The sequence below is a fragment of the Aulonocara stuartgranti genome (genome assembly GCF_965226115.1).
Source record: "Aulonocara stuartgranti genome assembly, chromosome: 4".
Taxonomy (NCBI): Eukaryota; Metazoa; Chordata; class Actinopteri; order Cichliformes; family Cichlidae; genus Aulonocara; species Aulonocara stuartgranti.
In genome coordinates this window covers 11,315,068-11,338,578 of record NC_138942.1, presented here as the reverse complement: position 1 = coordinate 11,338,578, position 23,511 = coordinate 11,315,068, and the positions used below count along the sequence as shown (strand labels likewise).

The 23,511-nt window shown below is 39.6% G+C and overlaps 1 protein-coding gene across 4 annotated transcripts; it reads right to left on the bottom strand.

Annotated features, from left to right (window-relative positions):
* Positions 1–605: 605 nt before the first annotated feature.
* trip10a (thyroid hormone receptor interactor 10a) lies at positions 606–20,260 on the bottom strand. 4 transcript variants are annotated; one of them, XM_082529730.1, is made up of 16 exons: positions 19,703–20,260; positions 13,936–14,051; positions 13,276–13,332; positions 12,702–12,849; positions 11,952–12,014; positions 9,827–9,931; positions 9,597–9,725; positions 9,113–9,259; positions 8,784–8,969; positions 6,381–6,542; positions 6,064–6,087; positions 5,232–5,341; positions 4,854–4,986; positions 4,572–4,660; positions 4,350–4,483; positions 606–2,077 (listed from the first exon to the last, which is right to left on the bottom strand). In XM_082529730.1, the coding sequence occupies exons 1-16, from the start codon at positions 19,724–19,726 to the stop codon at positions 1,926–1,928; spliced, it is 1,779 nt and encodes a 592-aa protein (XP_082385856.1). In that variant the 5' UTR covers positions 19,727–20,260; the 3' UTR covers positions 606–1,925. The 4 variants fall into 4 exon arrangements, with proteins under 4 accessions (XP_082385856.1, XP_082385858.1, XP_082385857.1 ...); XM_082529732.1 differs by lacking the exon at positions 6,381–6,542 and having other exon boundaries at positions 19,703–20,258; XM_082529731.1 differs by lacking the exon at positions 6,064–6,087 and having other exon boundaries at positions 19,703–20,257.
* Between the last annotated feature and the right edge of the window lie 3,251 nt (positions 20,261–23,511).

Sequence of the window (23,511 nt, the reverse complement as noted above, 5' to 3'; positions counted from 1 at the left end):
TCTATCAAAATATGATGTATTATTCATTTAAACCTTGTTTTTAACTAAATTCACATTCATTGCATTTCACTTCACTTGTGTGGTATTGTGGATGAGGTGATACGAAAGTGGGGCACATGCCAATTTTGGGTTATTTAATTAGTCATTATAAACATTATGGTTTTTGAAGCCAGTGCAATTTAATCAGGTATGCAAATGCATGGCCTATATTGAAAACATAATTATGCAGAAGAGAGTAGATGGCAGGTCTATGACACAAGTTGCATCACTTAAGAAATGATGCAACAATGCCACCTACTGAGAATGAGCTGCATGTAATCAGTTAAGAGTGTGAGACATATCAATGCATTCTGGGCCTTATTTCTTAAAGCAGGTATTGGGATTTTGTCTTTTGTAGTTTGTTGCAACACCATCTCAATTTTTATTCCTAAGAAAATGCAGCTAAATTCCTATAATTGTTACATTATATATAATTCAGATTTTTCTAGGTCATCCATGTAGATGGATTGCCTTGTTATTAGATAAAAAAGAAAAATATTATCTTATATGACCAGATATCATGTTTTATTTTTTTCTCCAACTTCAGAAATGACATAACCACTTCAAACTCTGAAATGTGCTTAACATTTATTAAATCTTGAAAAAAAGAGAGAGAGAGAAAATACTTTATATGCAAAAATGGTATATACACATTGCTTTTAACCAGAAAGGCACCAAAGACACATAAGCAGTTACTTGGATAAGTAATGCTGCTAGCTGGCTTCATGACAACATAAAAAAGACATTGTATGACAAATTAAAGTGTGAAAAAGCAACATTATCGGCCATAAAATTAGCTTTCAGTTTTCTCTCTAAAAAGTACGATTTTTTTATTTTTTATTTGAATGGTTAAAATCGCTAATAAGACAATAGTGGTGTTGCAATAGCTAAAAATATATATTACTTATTACATAAATACAATAGTCTTAATGAAATACATTTTATTTACTCCCTTTTGTGGCTACAAACTGTCCACTATGTGTGCAAGCAAAAAAGAAGAACATGAAAACATCCTTAATACAAAGTACAACTTCTTTCAAACATGAACGTTTGCGCATCTGCAATAAATTATTTTTCTCTATAATTTCAGGATGTAACCATGAGAAAAGAATAGGTCCTGCATATCCTTATTACTGCTAAAGGTCTGAAATTAACTTAAGTGAGAATGATATGACTGTGATTGTCTGAACATTAAAGTGTTTGTATGGTTGTTTGAATCTGCTATGATGGGAGAGCCGTTCTCAACTTCTGGTGCTACACACAGCTAAAAACTAAAAGGAAGTATTCTCCCACAAATGAAATTCACCACCCGGTGACACTCAAGCACTATCGAGGGTAGAGAGTGACATGCTTGAAGCAAATAAAAACTCGCAGTGGAGCAGACTGCAATGAGCCATAGGAGGTCAGGTTTTTAACTGAAAAGGTAAACAGAAGTAACTTCCTCCTAAATATTAATGGTGTTAACACCCAGTGTAAAGATGGCAGCAGCACTCCTCCTCCTTCCTCTCACACTCAGAAACTAATGCCTCACTAGTCTGTGGAATGAGACAAGCACTTGTACTATTAATGGTGCCTGAAAATGACTTTTAAAAAACAACAACAACAAAAATGACAACTGTATATTGTGATGCAAGACTAGAAAATAAAATGTCTTAGTGGTTCAGGTGGCTTAGGTAACTGGGATGGGGAAAAAATGTCATTGAAGCCATGATGAGCACACTGGTAGCACCATTCTTCTTCTTCTTCTTATATGGTGCACCTCTTTCAGTCAAAACACGTCACCTGCATATTTCTGGTAGTCTTGTCCATTAGTGCTGTCTTCTTTATGATCAGTCCAATAGGAAGAATTGCATACAGTTTTTTTTTTTTTTTAAATGTTAAGTGTTTCACTTATTTAGAGTGATGGTAACATAAGATGTAGGTATGTAGCCTTCATCTCCATTGTTCCTACGGACACGGGTCCAACCATCCCCTTTGTCCTCCTCTACCACAGCCAGCACCTCCCCTTCCTGCATAGCGATGGTCCCTTCACTGGCACCTGAAAAAGAAAAACAGGCTAGAGATAATTTCATATACCGATGTGCTGACACAAACCTTGCTCAGTCAAATCAGAGGGGAAAAAAATGGATTCATAATTTTATGACTGACTTCTTATTTTGTGGTATAATTATGCTACAACCTACAGGTAGAATTTCAAAAGCCAAGCCAGCACTATAATTTTACTGTCATATAACATTCTGTAGCCATAATGAAAACTTAGAATAAAATTGTCATTGTACATGTACAACAAAATTGTGGGTGTGCCACACCAACTGTGCTGGAATGAAATATAAACAGTAGACAGCAGGAATAAATAGCAAACAGGAGAAATATATTCGAAAAAAATAAGAGAAATGCACACATTGGAAAACAAAATAGTTGCAAAGTGCTTGGAAGTAGTGCAAAGAAAAGACTAAAAGCCAGAGTGATGGGGGTTACTCTGACCATGGCTGAGATTGGTGAGGTGGGTGGGCAGGGGTGGGGGCAATATTGTTTATTGACAGTCTGAATGGCCCAGGGGAAGAAGCCGTTCGCGCCTCAGGTCAATCAGGTGTGGGACCTGATTGACCTGAGGCGCTGACCAGAGGGCAGTAGGGTGCAAAGGGTCACCTGTGATGACAAAGGTTTTTCTGAGATAGACGGATCTGGCGATGGCCTCCAGTGTTGGCAGAGGGCAGTCAATTATTTTTTTGGGCCAGTGTTAATTATCCTCGGTGCAGCCTTCCTGTTCTCAGTAGTGGCCCCTGCGTACCAAACACCCAGGCAGTAGGAGAGCATGCTCTCCACTGAGGAGCGGTAGAAGGCCAGTACCAGCTTCTGGTCCAGGTTATTCTTTCTCAGGACATGGAGGAAGTGCAACTACTGTCGGGCCTTCTTTACCAGGCCGTTGGTGTTGTGGGTCCAGGTGAGATCAGCGGAGATGTGGGTGACCAGAAACCTGAAGGTGGAGTCCAATTCCACCCGTTCTCTATTTATAAAGAGAGGGAAGTGGACCTGTCTGTGTCTCATTATAAGTTCTTTTGTATTGAGGACGTTCAGCTTCAGGTTATTTTCCAGTGTTGACTGACTATGGGTGGGTAGGGTGGGCAGATCAGCTGACAGCTCACCTGATACCCTTCACACATGCAGTTAGATTTACAAAAAAAAAAAAAAAAAAAAAAAAAAAAAAGAACAAAAAACACTTTGCAAACCACGTCCACCTCATATTCTTCTTTCATGTCGTTTCTGACTTAATCGGTGTCATGTCTGCTGTCATTAAGGCTCGCTTTCTTCACTAAGCAAGCCTTTCTGCTGTTCTTGTTGCCTCCAATTTTCCATGTATGAACATGGAAGTCTGGAGACATCTCAGAACAGAGCACAAATATTACAACCAAATTCTAAAAATAAAAAAATAAAAACTTAGGATGCTGTGTTAAATGTAAAAACAAACAGAATGCAAGGTTTTGAAAATCTCACAGATCCATATTTTATTCACAAGACAGAGGGAGCAAAAAAGGGTGTAAAGTCATATTTAAAAAGAACATTTGGTAACTGATTAGGTTATTTGGCAAAAGGTCACTAACATGATTGAGTATTTAAAAAAAAAAAAAGACATCCTTGCGAGATGATGCAAGAAAATTTTAAAGGACATCTACTACAACGGCGTAACTTTGTAGTAGAAGAGTCTGGATGTTCAACTGTGATGCCTACAGTCGGAAAAATATGACCAAGACAACCCGGGATTATTGAACAGCAGACAATAACAGGAGACAAAAGTCCAGCAACTACACTCTCGAGTTCGCCGATTCTTACAGACACTGTTGTTAAAAGAAGATGTGACACTACACAGTGCTAAACTTAGCTCTGCTCCAACTTTTTTCAAACGTTTAGGTGCCATCAAATTCAAAATAACTTTTTAAAATGATAATTTTCTCAGTTTAAACATATTATATGCTTTCTCTATTCTGTTGTGAATAAAATATGGGTTTATGAGATTTGCAAACCACTGCATTTTGTTTTATTTGCATTTTACAAAACATCCCAACATTTATTGAAAATGGGTTGTAAAGTACACCTCGCAGGAGAATAAAAATCTTAGACTGTAGTGGTTCTTACTAAACAGTGAGAAATAATATTTCCATAACTCAGCTTTTTAGGAATGCAACTCTTGTAATCACACATCCTAGCATACAGCATCGACTCACTATGCCTCATTTTGAACAACAACAATAGGTCAATGAGTCCATTAGTTAAAAAATAATAATAATAATAATAATGAGTGTATTACATACCAGGGAAGTTGTACATGGCTGTGCATTTCCCGATAGGAGCAGCTAGGTCTTCATCCTCAAAGTCATCATCAAACTCAGCATAAATGGCTTGGGAAGGATCAGGAGTGCTTTCATCGGAGTAAGCTCCATCAGGGCTGGAAAGAAAATAGACAGGCTTCCTGTACAGAGTAGACAACAAGCCTGTGTTTTAAAGTAATGTCTACAAGCAAAATGTAATCCTACCTGTGTACATCATTAGCTCCATTATTGTTAAATGAGTGGGCTTTATAGCGCAGCGTGTCTCCTCGACCTCCAGCTTCAGCAAGCCATGTCTACTCAAGAGAACGGTCCCCCCAAAAAAAGCAGAAATTTCCATCAATCCATTATTCTGCCATTTGTGTGACTACATGCTTTAAAAACTTTTAATTGGTTAGAAGAAAAGGCTGGAAACCTATTGACCTAATAGTTTATTAGAAATAACATATATGGGTCACATCATTTGACAGCAGCAGAGAGCTAGATTACCTCATATTTGCTCTGCTCTCCTCTGAGCCGCTCTATATTCTGGGATGTCTGGTTGATTTGGGATGCCAGGCTGGCGGGGTCTCCCATTTGAGGATTTTTCTCATAAACATCTTTCATCTTTCCCAGCGCTTCACTGAAAAGAGAGAAAAAAAAAGAGAGCGATAGACAGAGAGAGGGGAACAAAGGAAGAAGAGGGAAAGTGACTTTCAGTAGAAATCAGTTCCCTGCAGACCTCAGGAGTGGATAAACACACAGAGACACGGCACAGTTGTGTACTCTGCATGAATATTATATCCACTTTCCCAGTGGAGAAGTTCTAACAGAGATGGTTATTAATACACAGAAGGATCCGCACATGTCTGTCTAATAGACACACACCTCTGATCAACTTCCTTTTGCAACTCTTTGCAGATTTCATCCAGTTTCTGTTGTAACCTTTTTCTGCGCTGCTCCGGAGGGAGGTGGGCAAAGTCCTCTGTCACTGTAGGCTGCAAGAGGGTACAGGAAGGGGGGGGGGGGGGGTGTTAGCACTGAATGTCTTCTTACACTTTCATAATGACAGTTACCGTGGTGTGAGAACTGGACAACTGCAGAGGAAGCCTGTGGTTTGTGTTCAGCTCAGGAGACGTCAAACTAAAAACCATTTCAGCTCTTTGAGTTTCATGTTTGTTTGGTTTTGAACTGACATAAAGCCAATGAAGTACAGAACATCAGTGAGCTGAACACAAAACCATCACCCATGGACCAATAACCGCATTCCAATAACTTCGTACAGTCCCATCTCTTATCATCTTCACATTAAAAAAAAATAGTCTTGATTTACATGTGTGACACAGAAAAGTGCACGATTGGGGCTATTTGGAAAACAGGGTTACTGATTGCTCAGTGTTTCTGTGTGCCACCAAGCATTCCTCCCTTCCTCCACCACCAGGTGGCCACCTCTTCAATACAGGCTTAAGAGGACAAGTCCTAGACCACATTACCTTATGTAGGATGCGGTATATTGAGGCCGTTTAGGGCAAAAACCAGCAGAAACTTATGAAGTTCCTGCTGGAAACTTCATAACTTTCTGCTGGTTGAGAAGGGAAACTACAGAGAATTTACAATGAATGTGAAGGGAAATTACAATGAAATGAGCCATTGTAAAGAAAAGGTGGCTACTTTTTACGAGTCAAACACCTCCACACCCCAGCTTTGTTTCCTGTATTACCATTATCCTCTCTGGAGTAAACTTCTGAGGGGGAAAAAAGAAAGAGCATGTGTACATAAAAATGGTGAAATAACCTTAAAGTGGGTTTCTTGCTTTTCACTTTTTACCTTGAAATGAATTTTAATTACATTTTTATATACATAAACATTAAAAATCAGACTAAGTTTAATACAGCATGTTCATGTCCTAAAAATATAAATCAAATTATTCATTACAGGAATTCAGTGACTCTTGCAGAGGCATGAACACAGGATGATGTGTAAGCCCTTATGAGTGAACGTCTCCTGGCACCCGAACCGTCTTCTGTGGTGACTCACCGATCTCCTGAGTGTCCGGAAGGAAGAGATTCTGGGTTTGACTGTCTTATTGATCTCCTTCAAACAGTACGACAGGGGGTCCCGGCCAAACTTGGGGGAAGGGGGTCCGTTAGGTGAAGGGGCAGGGGGAGTGGAGAAAGGAGCGAGCACTGGAGAGGACAGCTGGTGTGGGAAATGAGCAAAGTACCAGCACCCAAGATAAGATAAGGTATACAGACATAGATTGGTGTATTGGGGAAGGAGGAGGGAAGAATAATTGAAAAGAAGAAGGGGAAGACAAGAACAACAAGATGACAAGGGAAAGAAAAAGACACCGTCAACACCTTAAAGCACACCACAAAGCAAGGAAGACAACACTGAAGCCAACCCAGCACATGAGCCCAATAAGCATGAAAGCAAAAAACACTCTCATAAACACAAACATCAAGTAATAATTACAAAAAAATAAATAAATCCCAAAACACTAAGATTACACAGCAAAACAACCAACCACAGCTCCCACATTGGTGCCACAGCAACCCTGCAGCCAAGTTCAAGCCCAGCTGATGGGCAGCCTGAGCTCCAGTGAGGAACTGGCTGAAGAAAGCCTGCGAGGTTAAATTACTTTGCATTTTTTACAGCTTTAATTGTTTATTAGTAATAGCAGTAATATAATCATTCATAATAACAACATATTTACTACCCAGTTTCAATGCTAACAATAACAAGACCGAGGTTTCTAACTATGGACTGGATATGATCTCTCTCAATACACCCAATAGGCTATGGTTACTGGCTTGCTGAGTATCTATAGACAGTGGTCAATGTGTTTTTCCAATTTGGCTGTAATTCAGTTACACTGAAAATAGAATTTCGTCTCATCACAAAATAACTAAGAAAAATGTTTGATTCGCAACTAAATATGTTTAAAGTTTAACCAGCACTATTAGAAGTCTGACCTATATAGACAGAAAATATCAACTCACATACCAGAACAGTAGCTATAAATAGCCTGCTTAATTACTGCAGTGGGATTCTGCACATAGATTTTTTTTGGGGGGGGGGGGGGCGCCTAATGAGTGCCCTCTGTGACCTATTAGAAAGAGGTTAAACTGCAAACATGTCTGGGTGAACTAGACGCTGAGGTGTACATAAATGTAGTAAGGTGGGTGGGGGTCTATTAGCTAAATTACACAGGAGGCTGATGGCTTCTAGTCTCCAATAATGAACGTCTAAGAGAACCACACACAGTTTCTTGTGTAAATACGGTGAGCTAGAAGTACATTGTTATTATATGAACATCTACTGAGTAGGTGCCGCTTTTCTTCAGGGTTACGGGGGCCTAAATACAGGAGAGGAGTTAAGAACGGGAATGTTTAGGAGCTAGACATAAACCAAGAGCTCACTCAAGCCGATATATTCAGCCTCCTATTCACACGGCCGAGTCCTAATTGGGAGAGCATGACTGATGATACAGAGCACTGTGCCACACACATACACAGAGCGGGAAAAGTGCACAGCCAGTAAGACATGCAGAGAGTAGAGGGGTGCTGAACAAGCAAACACTGCAGGGAAGAAAGAAGGGATCATTTAGAGCTAGGACTGGAGGTGGGGGACCATTAGCTTGTTAGTGGTCAGCCACTCATATCGCCGGCTTAATTTTGGACCATAGCAAAAGTGCTCCATTGAGATAAGATTTACAATGTAGCGCAGCTCTCTTGCTCCAAACACAAAGTCATACGCAAGAACATAAATGTCAATGAAAACATTCAGGTCATAAACGTGCGACTGTAACTGGTCGGGGTTTTTTTTTTACCTACAAAATGTGGTATCATTCTGAAGTTGGCACAAAGATTTTATTGTGATGCAACACATAATGGCAGGTTCTGCACAGTATAATAGAAGCAGTGTGTTTGTGGATGCCTATAGAGAAAAATTCAATGTTGTTTGGGTCCCGTGCTGATGAAAGCACAAGCACAGCAGAATGCTGCCTGCTAGTTGACCTATTGGAAACCAGGGATAGGGAGGGTGTGCGTGGACGAGGTTTATACGCTGACAGCCAGTCATAGAGTCATGCAAAAGACCTTTTCCAGAAGTGTTGGGGTGTGTGAGAGTTCCCATATAACTCAGTGGCAGAGGGTCATGCAATATTATTCTGAGCATTAAAGGTAAGAAGGGTGTGTATGTGTGTGTTGCAAGTGTGTGCAGCTGCAACCACAGGTCCACCAGGGGTGCTCTCTGTAGGGGATTTCCTGGCTCTGCCATGCAAGGAGTCACACACTAATCTGCCTGATTGCCAACCTGAAGACTCACTGATTCATTGAAAAATTTCAAAAAGTACAATAAAGGACATCTGTGTGAGTGTGAGTCCATGTCATTAGGCTAAATTAGCCTAATGTTGCACTCTATAGTAAAATCTCCTACCTTACTTCGCTTGCTGAAAAGCCAAAAGTTATTGGTCTTCTTCTTCCATGGGTCAACGGAGACTTTAGGTGTACCGAGGCTACTGTCCGAAGAGGCTCGATTGATCCCCTGACTGTAGTCCTCAAACTCCAAATCTCCCGGACGCTCAAAGCCCGACTTATTCTGCTCTATTACAATCATGGAGTCCTGCATTAAATGCAATTATGGATAAGAGCAATTAAGAGCTATCGTCAAGCAGATTTAAGGCTAAAACGAATTAGCTGTACAAAGCCATGCTTCACATTAATATCCGTTCTTTTCTCCTTTTTTTTTTTCCGAGATCCACTCACATTCTTCTCATTAACATTAGTTCCGGCTTTAGTAATGCCTTCCAGGCACTTGCCAATGATGGGCATCACATGCTTCTCTGTGTCTGAGAACAAGACGTAGCCTTGTGCCAACTTCTGTATTCGCCTCTCATCCAAATCCTGCAATTTCTAGTGAATACAAATTAACAGTTATTTACAAACAATGCCATTATTAGAGATAAAACAAAGCACAATAGATAGCAGCTAAAAATGTGTATTTTAAAAAAGGAAAGATCAGGTTTATACTAAAATATTGAAATCATATACATATTTATCTGAAACAAAATAAACAAGCTGTAGCTGTTTATGATTTTCAAATAGCTTTAAAGCATAACTTTGACATACATCATTTTTTAAATTTCTGATTCATTCATAATAACTAATACGCGTTACCAGTAGAATTTCTACTAAAACCTAAAATAATGATGGTGGTAGGTGGTCATTTTGCAATAGATAATTGACTTACATTGAAAATGAGAGGCATGTCACTAAAATAGAATTGGTTCTGTTCTTTGTTGTATTTCTGGAGCTGAGCAGCATAGTCGTTCTTACACTCGTCTGCTACGTGTGCTCTCATGTGAGCTTGCTGTTTGGCCTGAAATCATGCACAAATAAAAACAGGTTAACAAAGCGCATCTAGTATTACTTTGGACGATGTCAAATAGGATATGGATATTCAACATGTTTCCTGTTTACTTTTTCAACATCAGCTTTTGTGGCATTGATGTCTTGATCTGTCTTTTCTGCATACTGTGCTGCACGCTCTGCTTCTCTCCACTCTCTCTCAAAGCGCTTCTTACTCTGGTGTGGATGGAGGAAAGAAACAGAAAGAAAAGCAAGAACATTACATTCAGTTCATTTAGTAAAGAATTAACTCTTAAGAGGTTACACAACTTTAAGCAAAGGACATGGCAGGTTTGACGGAAAACAGGTCTTGTAGTGCGAGGCGGTATTACCAAAAAATTGTATCTCTGTAATACTTAAGATTCTGGCCCTCTGACCTACTTTAACACATTACTTCAATTTTATTTTGTATTACACAAGTGCGCCTTTATATTGGTTTACAGCTACAAGTAAAATGTAAATAAGGTACACACATTTAACTGCTCTTTAACACAATTATCAGTTGGTCACATGGCAGCAATTCAGTGCATTCAGGCATGATCGTGATGGCCTGGTGAAGGTCAAAGCACAATGGGGAAGAGAGGTGATTTAAGTGACTTTGAACGTGGTGTGGTTGTTGGTGCCAAATAGACTGGTTTGAGTATTTCAGAAAATGCTGATCTACTGGGGTTTTCCCCTCACACAAGTATCTCTGGTGTTTACAAAGAAAGATCCAAAAAAAGAAAGAAAAAGAGAAAAATAGCCAGTGAGCAGTAGTTCCCTGGGCCAAAATGCCTTGTTGATGCCAGAGGTCAGAGTAGAATGGCCAGACTGCTTCGGGTTGATAGGCAGGCAAGTAACTGAAATGATCACCAAAGCACAGAGAAAAGCTTCCCGGAATGCACAGCATGTCAAAGCTTGGAGCTGACGGAGTACAGAAATAGAAAACCACACCGGTTATCACTCTTGTCAGCTACAAACAGGAAACTGAGACTGCTATTCAGCACCCTTAGTACCAACTGAGTACAATTAGCACTATGGCACCATTCAAACACCACAGCCTACCTGAGTATTGTAACTGACCACAGTGTGCCCATGTCGAGATGGCTGCTTCTAGTAGGGTGACTCGCTATCTCACAAAGCCTCAATTATCTCAATCACAGACACCAGGATGTCAATCCAACGGAGCATTTTGGGATGTGGTGAAATGGGAGATTTGTATTATGATTGCGCAGCTGACAAATCAACTATGTGATGCTATCATGTCAATAAGGACCATAATTTCTTAAGAATGTCTCCAGCTCCTTGTTTAATCTATTCCCAAAAGACTTCTGAGGGGAAGTCCGTTCCGAGGGGAAAGATTAATCCAAACTAGAAAAGGGGAACTAATAAAGTGGTCAGTGAGTGTATCACGAAAAAGAAATAAAACACAAAAAACCAAAAACAAAACAATGAATTCATCTGCAATAAAGATCTGTTTGGTACAGGAAGTCCTCAACAGGCTGCTTGGTAACCTTTCGCAATATGCCACCATATTTTTTATTTTTATTTTTTTAATTCTTTCTTAAAGTCAACAAATGGTTTATTAGGATTTAAAATGCTTACGTCTGCATACTGGAGTAAAAGGCAACTGGATGGTGCCCCAACACCGGTAGTTGTAGCCACTTTGTGTGTGCTAGGCCTCACATGCATTAATTCAAGTCACTGAACTGGACCTCGCTGCCCTGAATGTGCTGCTGGTAGTTTTGGACCATTCAGTGTTGGTTTACATGGATTCCCTCTCAATGCCAGCACAGCTTGTCCAGTGACCAATGTAATAATAGTACACAGTTTCTTGAAATGCCACAGTAGCGTGTTTTTACTTTTCACCTTTATAGTGGTACTTGAAAAAAATATGCTTTAATTTATGATGTCAGTGCTGCATACCAGTTTGTCCAGTATGCAGCACAGCAGTGGAGATTCAAAAGGAGGCTTGCTTTCCACTCTGTTCATCTGATTTTACTATAGACAAATGTAGTCACCTGACTGAGCACACAGAATCTAGAACCATTCACTTTATCTTTCATTTTTTGCACTCAAGTCAAACATTCCAGTTTTGGTTATAGAGAAATCTTTTTTTTTCTTTTTTTTTTTGGTGGTACTTTAAATGTTAACATGCATTGTAGAAATGACTTGTGTGCTGTGTTCATCAACCTTTAAATTCTAAGAGTAAACTTACACTGTCAAGCTGCTTGTAGGTGCTCTCCAAACTCTGCTGGGCCTTCTTGGCATCCATCAGATACTGCAGACATCCATAAAAATAGAGTGAGAGGAGGGTCAGATGACAAAAAGAGAGACAGCCATGTGCAGGGGCAGACAAAATAAACAATGACTGCCTAAAGCCACACAGCACAACAGACAAGAAAACAAATACCAGTGTGTCTGTTTGAGACATCACGTCTTCAGTAGAAGCCTGTACATGGCTGCTCTGTTCTATCAGGAAAAAGCCAAAGCATTCCTCAGAGAAATGGCACACCACCACTCAGACCATGCCTCCCTCAGGAGACTCTAAGTGAGGCTTCTTTCCTGCCACAGCAGTAAGATCTGTGCATCTCCACTCCTCCTTATCACTGTTTGTTGTATATTCTAAAGAAAACCCCCATTTGGCATGTTGTCAGAATGTTGACGACTATGGTGTAATAGGCACATACACAGTGAGTTCTAGGTGTTTTCATTTACATAACGGGGGCTTCCAGTGTCACACAGTATGACTCAAACCAGGAAGTAAACAACAAAACTGTTAAAACAGCATGGAAGTGAAACAAAAGTGGCCTAGTACAAGACAGTTAACCATCTGCAGGTAAAGAGTGGTATGAATGGGACTGTGGGAAACGAGACCAACTAAAATGAAAACATCACAGATTCTCTTTGTTGCCACAGATTAGAACTTTAAAGACTCTAACCCTCATCCATTTCATATCGAGCTCACCGTCTTTCGTTCCTGCTTAAAATCTTGCAGGTACTTGGTAAGATCGATGCAAATGTTCATCATCAAGTTCTCTGCAATTAGCTCTCTCTGCCCCGCATAATCGTTCATCTCTGTCAGGATGTCCAAAAATGCCTGGTAGCTGGACAACCTATTATTTAAAGAGGTGGAGAAAGGAAAGGGTGGAGAAAGAATGACACTGTGATGAGGCAGCTGATAAGATGACAAACAGACAGGTTAAAAGAGAAGTTTGCAGTGGACCACGGCACGATAAGAAGTTTATAGCTTCCTTATTCCTGCTTCCTTCTAAAGGCATTTAAATGGCAACGAAAACAGCAATGCACTACTGCGTGGATAACAACACCAACTAACTGCTTGGATAACAGGGGGAAATGAAGGGAAAACCTTTAGTTTCAGATAGCAAATGAACTTAGGGGCTGCACCAAAGTCCAGGATTATTTTTAACTATAGATAATGCAAAGATATCCTAGTAGATACCACAAATAAAAACATATAAATATAAATAAGGGAGCTCTTCTATAAGAACAATCCTGCAACATAACCAACAACAACTCACCTGCATTCAGGCTCATCTTTGCTGCTTCGTTTTTGGTTATACTTCTTTGAAAGGTTCCTGTGAACAGTGACAGATCATTAACAATCTGAAATGGGGAAAGGGCTGAAACGGCAGATGGCAATAGAAGACAACTCGCTGACTTAAAATGTTCTTATGTAACCATTTGATTTGTTTCCACACCATAGGATCAACAACAGCAGTCCACTATGAACATATTTAAATAGCTGTTCTTCCTCCTTTCACTCTCCTTCTGACCACTTCCTGTCTATCATGCGCCAGTCTGCTCCCGCTTCCTCTCCTTTCCAGCAAAGCTCAGCACTACAACAGATGGGGGCCTACAAACTGGGAAACAACCGGGAGAGGAAGGACTATGTAAGAAAGGCCACAGGAGAGAGAGAGGAGAAAGATACAGGGACAACAAGCTACAGCTGGAGAATCGAGCTAGTGTTTCACACACAAGTTAGATTCAGTCCCGCAGTGGTCATAAGACCAACAAGCATTTCATAAACAGCCTTTTAACAGGCACCCATGCAAACACAAAAGGACACATATGCTGCAAGCTGCTTTGAGCAACACACTTGTACACAATTCTTTGTGGCAGTTGGGCAACAACAACGTGAAAAACAGAGGAGGAGAGAGAAAAAACAAAAACAGGCCTACCTCAGTTGTTTGGCATAGTTTTGCTCAATCTCTGTCCTCTCCTTCGCAAATTTCACATACTTCTCTACCAGCTCCAGGCCAGACTGTGTGTGCTTTTCAATGATGTCATATTGGTCCTGGTGGAAGGAGCACAACACAAATAAGGAAAAGACAAAACACAGTGAAATACCAAACATGTGTGGAATTCTAGGTAATGACCGGGATGTTGCACTGGTGGACTTTGAGGTCACCAAATTACATCTTAAGCAGGGGGGAATAAAACAAAAACACATCAAGGTTTGTTCTCGCATGCTAGGTCCCAAGAATGCTCGCCACATGTGCACAAGATATTGGCAACCGTTTCTTAACTTCCGCTAGGCTTTAAATCATGGGGGACCTGCGTTTTTCTTACGAGGGGGAGAGAACTGTCAGAAGGACACAGAGGTCATGCTTCTCAGGCATTAAAGAAGGAGGTGCTTTTCTCTTCCTTATGTGGTCAGACTGTGTGGAGTGAATAGCAACGTGACGCCCGATTCCTTAGAAAAAAAATTTTTCATGCCAGTTCCATTTACAGCCGAATTTGCTGACTTCTCCTCATCATTATGCAGTATGACTGAGGCATATATGGTTTCTGTTCCTCTTTCACTGCTTTCTTTAAAACACCTTCAAGCTCTGACAAGCCTACTAAGAGTGAGAAACAATGCTGAAGACTTGAAGCGGAGGCATGTTGAAAGGGGATTCCTGACGTGTTGAGCCACGTTATTCTACACCCTTCCCGCTCTTCAGGTGAAACAAAAGAGTTAAAGTCCACATAAATGAGATGGCATTTAACCTAACTACAGTACACAGTTCAAAGTTAAGAGTAAGGCCTGCAATCCAGCGCTACAATAATGCCTAGCCAGTAGGCACTTTGGGGGGTTTTAATTAAGGGTCAATAATTGTGTAACTGTAGTAGAGAAAAGGAGTGAAGTAGGCAGGATTAGTGTATTGCTGAAAATGTTTCCCACTTAAAGGTAAGCGATGACAATTTCTGCATGATTTAAAATGAAAGATTATTGATGTGGAGTAGAGTGCAGTAATAATAATTCTTTTACTATATGAATACATTTGGATTTGCAGCATATTATGATTTACCACACAGTTTTTGGATAACAGTAAACTAGCCTCACATGATTCCTGGATCACAAAGTTAGCGCATGTGACAATTTCTCCTAAATTACTCGTACCAGCCACTTAAAACCAAATCGCCCTAAATGAGTGATTCCTCCATCAGGCCCCAGTTAGATCCATAACTGGAGATGTGTCAAAGTGCAAACCAAATACCAGGAATACACCAATTACAAAATTCAACTCATGTTTAAAATAGCATTTTTCTTTTTAGTTTTTGCTGACATTCCCTCCCCATTTTGGGAACTGAAGTAAAATAGACCTCATTACACCATCTCTGAACATTTACCAAGCACCAAGTTTTTATGACACAAGAGATAAAAGTCAGCCACTGCCACTTATAAATGTCACGCCCAAGACACTTATTTGGTAAATATATTAGCTCACGTCTATCAAAATCTGTTTACACGTGAAGTAACCAAGAAGCTAGAGGCAACAGGAATAATAACACAACTGAAAGCCATATTATTCAGTCGGGAACTTGTAGGAATAACTACATGTGTACGAACTAAAAAGCACAGTAAGTTATGAGCTTACAATACCTGTTAGCACCCATTCAACTTAGTCCTGAGGCCTGACCTAATGCTGTTTTCAAACTCATAAGCTTGATTTAGTCTTCTGCAGGAAGCATCCTAACTTACGATGTAACTGGAAACCCCTCTTATCCACAACATTCCACGCCACTCAAGTCACTGCAGGCTGTGTCAACCCGACGTGCAATGACATTTCTCAAGAGGTGCAAATCAGGTTACGGCATAGGGTTAAAAGGGTTTTCCAGTTACGATGTAGACTTCCCACTGAAGCATAAATCAGGCATTGGTAGCCCCCAAGAGAGATGATCAGAGGCTTTAAATAATGTCCAAGACTGGACAACAGCTGGTTAGTCAAAATGCATTAATGCAGTCCCTTCGACTTGTAGGCAGGTTACTTCCGACATATTACAATTACAAATTAATCACTCTGATTGGTTTATTTTTTAGATTGTTAGTTTCACCACTAAGACAGATGTACTCATCATATTATGAAGACTTGGAAAGTTGTAGTCTGCCTCTGTAGTCTGGAACAGGTCATTTGAATAGATAAGCCCTTTATTTGCATATTCAGTTTGTGGACTGCCGACCAGCCTGTGGCACAGTGTGCAAAAAGCTTACTGCTTACTGTGGAGATTTAAGGGGAGGTTAGAAACTACAAGCTGTGCTAGGTGTAACCTCTTTGTGTGGGTTTGTCCTTAATCCAGTATTTATGGTCAAATTTCAAAATACTATACTTGAAGTATTCCTGTCAATACTGAGTACCATTCCAACATCCAGACACTTCCATTGAAAATACAACTGCAGATACTTATTAATGTTGGAAAATATTATCGATCCAGGAAATGTCACCATTTCTATATCAAGATAAAGCAATGCAGAGCAAAAGGTTTAAAGGTCTGACAATCCTTTAATGGTTATTTAATAGTTGAGGTATACCAGGTATATTTTAATAAGGTGAATGGATATTTATCTGGTAAAGCTGTATGATCTCAGTTATGTCGTCTGGATGTTGGATGTTCAAGTGTGATGCTAAAAATAATTGTGATTAAGCCCTTTTTTTGGTCAACATTTTTCACACTGATGAAGAAAACCCTTTAGTGAACTGGCTGTTTTATAGATCCAACAGGAAAATTGAACTTATATCAGAAATCTGTTTCAATTAAAAAAAATAAATAAATAAAAAAAAAGATGTTTGGCTTATTTGTTATCAATAAGAGTATACCGGTATTACCAGAAAGTCTTCACATACACACTACCTCATCTGTCCCGCAATATCACCCCTAAAAAAAAAAAAGCATCTACATCAGTTTAAGCAATTATGAATAAATGACATGACCGAAGAAGAGTGGGAGGGGTTTCCACGCTAAAAAAATAAAAATTAAAAAAAAATTAAAAAATGGATGTGAGAAATCTCAGTGCCAACTCCATCAGGCACACTCTAAAACACAACGTTAGGAATAATTTCAAATAAATGATTGAAACCATTTCTGGGTAAATATTCAGTTTCTATAAGTTCCAAAAATTACATTCTGTTTTTTCTTTAACATTTTAAACCACTTTTTCTGGAAATGAGGTTGGATAACAGAGCTCATAGAGCTCATCTAAAGAGTTCTTCAAACTTTTCACCTGAGGAAAGTGAATCAGAAAACATTTTTTAACTTTTTAATGGGTGTTGGTAACATAAAATTCAAAAGTTCAGTGTTGAAATAATCCAAATGTTTCAACCTTTGCTCTGTGGTCTTTGGACTATTAACACAAAAATACAAATATTTAAATTGTGACCTCCTTTTAGTCAACATTCTACACAACAACCCATCTCCCCTGTGATGGACTGGTAACCTATCCAGTGTATACTCCATCTACTGCCTTGGGCTCCAGCACCTCCTGCAACCTTGAACCAGCAAGTGGCTAAGAAGATGGATGGACAGAGAGTATGCCAGATTTCTTGTAAGCAGTTTCGTAAAATACTGAAAAAGTCACATTTGGTTATCTATAAACCTCAAGATAACAACTTAAATCTGAACAAGAACGCCCCACTTAAAAAGCAAAACCATTAAAACTATCTTAAAATAAATCAAAACAACTTGAAAAGATATAATCAGTGTCTTCTCAAACACCATTCAAAGCCACAGTCAAAGTTATGTATACAAGTCCCCGCAGAGTTTGTACTGAACTGATTTTCATAAGACTAAAACAACTTTAAAATGAGCATGTTTTTGTTTTAAAAGCAAATGTTATGTTGGTGGCTTGCACGACTGCTTTTTATTTGTTCTTTTAACTTGCCTTTACCTATAGTTATTTTTTATGGAGTAATCGCTCCTTTCCTCAGGAATACTTTGAGCCATGACTAGAATCTTTATCCTCCTCTTATTTCATCGTTTTGAAGGATAGTCTAAATATTCTAGTTCTGCCCTGGTAATTATACAACTTCCAAATATAGAGAGCCATAACCTATTTTGTACTGCACAGATTTATGTATGTGGGGTGCGTTAAAAGTATGACAGTTTACTTTGTTCTTCAACTCCCAGGTCTCATCTAAACCTCTGTCCTCAAAATAATGTCAAAAGAGAACTGGCATCAAGTAAAAGCCACACAATTTCTAAAGGAGGCACCCTGAAAGTCACCAACCTACAATGCTTGGCTGGATATTTCAGCCTTGAGTCACCCTGTCATCTTCAAAATGAGGGGCCAGGCCTGGCCAGACCAGCCTTACTGCAGTTCTGAGGAGTGCCCTGGTAACACTCACTATCACAGTTAATGCCCAGACAATGATCTTGTACTCTGACTAGTGCCTTAAAATAGCCATTGGATTAACGACAATCAGGGGACAGATGTCATAGAGCTGATTTGGCCCGAGGAACTAGCCAAACATTAAAAAAGCCAATTATGCCTGCAGGGCTTTGTCCAAGCAGGCAGGTGAAGACATAGCCTACAATGAGATTTTTTAATGAAATCTATATTGACTGAAAGCAGAACAGTTCGCTTTCCTGTGAGAGATTTCCTAAAAACTAGTGAAACAACTATATGCACTAAAACAGGAAAGCCTTACAAAGAGACAAAGCCTCTGATTAATCCTGGGGTACCACATTTCTCTGAGTCAATCAAAGTAGGGCAAAACTAATTAGGCTGTGTTGCACCAGCACATAGGATGGAAAAGGGACTGGGGAAGAGGCCTAGGGGGAGATTGTAATGAGGTCACAACCTCACTATGCTCATCTTTGCAGTGCTCCATTTTACATATTCAGGTTTGTTGAAAATGTGCATGAGCAACAACAGGCTTTGTCTGGATTCTGGATAATGTCATTGCCTTTACAGCTGCATCCAGGAAGTGGCTTACAGCTGGCTACCTAGCAGTCTGTAAAACACAATTCATACAAATCTAGTATTTTACCAAATCATCGCAGCACATGGGAATAAAAATCTCTCTCAATATGCACTCTTTGTTGAATAAAAAAAGAATCATGGCACTGAGATGGACACATTGAGAGATTTACTCATGAAACTTGTTCGCAAGGCAAATCACAGCATCTGATTTCATCTCTATGGAAGCAAGGTGTGCCAGACTGTACACAATGAACCATCCCACGGGGCACAACCCACCTCTGCACTGTTTAAAGGACTTTCTAGATGTGAAATAGTGTTTTTAGGCTGATATCAGACAACTTTTAAGAGTCATCTGGGTCATAAATAGTCATTTGATCCAATTAATTAATTAATACTTAGATTTGGAGGAAAGAGAGGGACTAAATGATAAAACAAAAGGTGTAAAAATATATATAATATGCAAAACGTGGATCCTTCATTTTCCAAAAGTGCTTGTATGGTTTTGTATGTAAACTTAATCCTTTTTTACGTACTAAAAGTTGAAGAAATGGCTGGAAACATGTTAGTATAATCCTGAATGCACAGCTGTGCACACAGGCGAGTTACTCCGCTTCTGGATACATGTAGGCTTCCTCGCCGGAGGTCGTGTAGCGTTTTTCACTTTCTCATCCCGCAATGCTTAAAAAACTGCACTGCAAACCTGACACCCAGACAACCTATTAAAATATCAAAGGAGACAGAAGCGAGGCAGATGATAGACTCACCCAAAGCTCTGTGCCCCAATCCATGTTCAGCTTGTTGGCCAAGCTGTCTGACTACCCCGAATACAAAGAACTTCTCCAAAGTTATCCCAACAGCTCGGAGGACGGCCCTGGCAAGTATAATCCCAACGTGATAGATCGGTCGTAAACACTACCTTCTCCGGCTTATTCTCTCTTCAGCACACACAATACACCAACATTATGATCCTGCAATTAATTAGGTGTGCCAGTCGTTAGTCTGATTCTTCTAAATATTTTACATAGCGAGGGAAACAGGGACAAACTAGCTTTCGTATCCGCGTCACTCCCAAATCCTAAGCCTTAAAGGGGCAGTAGCCTGAAGCACACACGCTACCAGCCAGGAGACTGTGCTGCATCCTGACAGTCCGCACTGGTTAAAATTACTTCTGTTCAAGACGTGTTCTTATCTAAGACGGTTATTGTAAAAAAAAAAAAGTCCTCTATAGGCTACAAGCTCCGGGAATTTTGTGCTTCCCTGATAGAGAGCGTCCCCCGGACTTTCCCACATGAATCATAGCATTATGTTCATCATCGATCAACAAGCAACAGACTGACTGGTTCTGGCAGTGAGTGCTTCACCGTCTGATTCAAATCATTAATGACTCACAATTAAGTTTTCATGCAAGAAAATAGGCTACTCTGTTTAATTTGCTTATGTGCAGTGACGCCTAATAAGGTCTACAATGAACACATCCACTACTTCCAGACTGAAAAACAGCCAGACTGTAATGGGGGAACGAAAGACGGAAACTATAAATGTAAGAAGATTTAAATTCAATCTTTTGAGAGATATGAAGCTACGAATACTTCATACAAAGGGAAATTGAAAAAGTTTTTTTTTTCATAGGAAAGAACAAATAATTAGGTTACCCGTGCAGTTAAGTTTTCACTTCAGTTTTCAGAATCCTGTAAAAACCCCTAGCACTTAACACTGGTTGATGACATAAGGACATCTATGTCATTTGGAATTTTGTATCTCTCTATCTTTTGTCTTCTGAGAGTTGTGAAAAGGGACCAGGAGGATGAGAAACGATGAAACAAGCAACACCCAACAGACTGGAAAGTGTGTGTGTGTGTGGGGGGGGGGTTACCTGTTTAGTTTTACCTGTGAGATAAGCAAAACAAAACATAACATTTCTTCTCACCTCTTGACCTTTTCTTTATTCATTTCCCATATCTGTTCTGCACAGTCAGCAACCATATCTTTTATCACAAGTGTGGCAAATCTTGTCTTTCTTCCAACTTTATTCTCTCCAACACAAATGTAAACACCAGCACTGGTAGACGTGGCTCTAGTGATAGTGACAGACTTCTGGCGCCTCTTAGTGGTCTCATTTCACAGCCGCTGTGAGCTGTGTAGATCAAGCTGATGTTTGGGGGAGGGAGGGTTACTAGAGCTTCAAAAAGAATCACAGCGACTGACGATGGATCTTCAAATCTCACAACAATTTCAGAAAGCGACAGTGATACAAGGCAATCTTCTACAAGTAGACTTATGAAGTTAGAGCTTTTCTTTTCTTCTCTTTTCTAAATTAAGGAATAAGTCAACAGTATCCACTCAACAGCTACCCTGAGGTACCCCTGAGCAAGGTGCTGTTCCCAGGCGCCCAATGGCTGCCCACTGCTTTACATAGTGAATGGATTAAATGCAAAGAGGAATTTCCCACGGGGATCAATAAAATCTACATTATTATTATTATTAAAGGATGCATTAGCAAATTAACTGTAAGATAAACAGTGATTTAAATGACAAGGTGCAGGTTGTATTGCTGCAATAGAATGATCCTAAGATTGTTTGTGTTCTCCCCGTCGCATTTCCAGTTATAGACAAGAGGAGGGTTTCCCTTGGTTTCACAGCTCAGGGTAATATCAGTGCCCTTAAGTTGATAGATATCATTGTGTTTAGTTTAGCTCAGGAGCATCAAGAATGGCAAGCATAGTTTTTCACATTTAAACAATGGATAGCTAAACTGACTTGAATGGTTTTTGTTTTTTAAATCTAAGCTAAAAGTTGAAATAATGCTCTGTTTGTTTGGACACAGTGGGATGTTTACTCACAGTGTTCAGAAACACTGTGTGAATGAGGGGAAAAAACAGGAAGTTGTGGTGTCTCCCTTAGTTATGCTGCAGTTGACGTGGGCTGCTGGGGGGATTTTTATGATACGCTGGGCATTTATTAATCTCTTTATCTCTTTAAACATCTCTGTGTTTTTAGCCTTTTTGTATTTAATCATTCTTTGCTCTCACTCCAACCAGTCAACCAGTCACGTTTCTTCCTGTTAAAAGGAAGTTATTCCTTTTGTCCTTCCCATTGTACAAGTGCTTGGTCATAGAGGGTTGTGTGAATGTTGAGGTTTCTCTTTGGTATTGTATAGTCTTTACTTTACAATTCGAAGCACCTTGAAGCAACTGTTTTTATGAAGTGGCACTATATAAATAAAACAGAATTAAATTGAACTACATTTTGTTCACTCTCAAATTACAGGATTCATTATTCAGTGTTTTGGTGTGATTGTTAAATGATGTGTCACAATGCTTTCATTGTTTTTATACGTCAGTGAAGTACTGAACAGGAACAAAACTGATGACATCACACAGCAGCCAGTTCTGCTTTTTTCTTCTATTGAACAACTTTTGGATTCTCTGGCAAACAACATTAGATAAAAGTTAGTTACATATACATCATCATTTTTAATTTTCTTAGCATTACATTGTATTCATTTCAAATTAATTTTTTTGTATGCAATAGGTCTTTACTGCAATTAATGAGAATCATCTAGCTTTATTTTTGCACTCAAACTTTCAGTCTAACAGTATAAAATCTCTTTGTTTTTAAAGCCGGAGCTTTTATTTCTCATTTCAGTGTGCTGGTAAACTTTACAGAGAAAGGAATTCCTCCATAGTCTTCTACAATCTCAAGTGGATCCAGGACAAGAGAGTTGAGCTCTGTTATGATGTCAGGATCTTTGCCTCCCTCTTGTGGTTCAGGCCACTAATGCATTTGACTAAAGCTTGAGCTGTAGCTCCTATGCTCCTATGTGTAACGTTATAAACACAATCTTTTGATCCTTTAGCTTCAACAACTCTTTCCACAAGTTCATGCCTTCAATATTCCTCTTGAAAATCAGTATCAATACACTTTTCAGCTCCTTAGGCTTCCTCTCATTCTCCAGGATTTTGTTAAACAGTCTGGTTAGAGTTGACTGTCCTCTCTCTACCACCACAGGCATGTCATCTTGACCAACCACCTTTCCACTCATCACCCTCTTCATAGCTGCCCTCACTTGCTCCTTACTAATCGGCTGCACTTCCTGATTTTCAACTAGTCCTTGTCTCTCTCATTTTCTGAATTCAACAGCTTCTCAAGTACTTCTTTGAATGTTGTAAATAAATAAAGAATCACAGTGACAACAGATACAGATACACGACCTTCCACCCTTTGAGGAACTTTGAGGGGCTCAGAGTTCCCCTGAGCTGGTACTTCTCCAGAGTGAAAATAGCCAGTTGAGGTGGTTCAGGCAGGAAACGTCTTATGCACCTCCAGGCATGTCCTACCTGAGAAAGCTCAGGGGCACATGAGGCAGGGATGATCAGGCACTTAAAACAATACTTTGAATTCCATATGCAATAGTATCTCAGATTATATAATCCATTCACAAAAATGGTGGTTTGAAATTTCTATTAGTATGAATGGCTTTTTTCCTTCAGTACTTTGAATAAATCAGTATCATGATTAAACAGTTACCAGTCATTAGTTTGGTTCTTTTTCACCAGTGTGACAAATCTTGTCT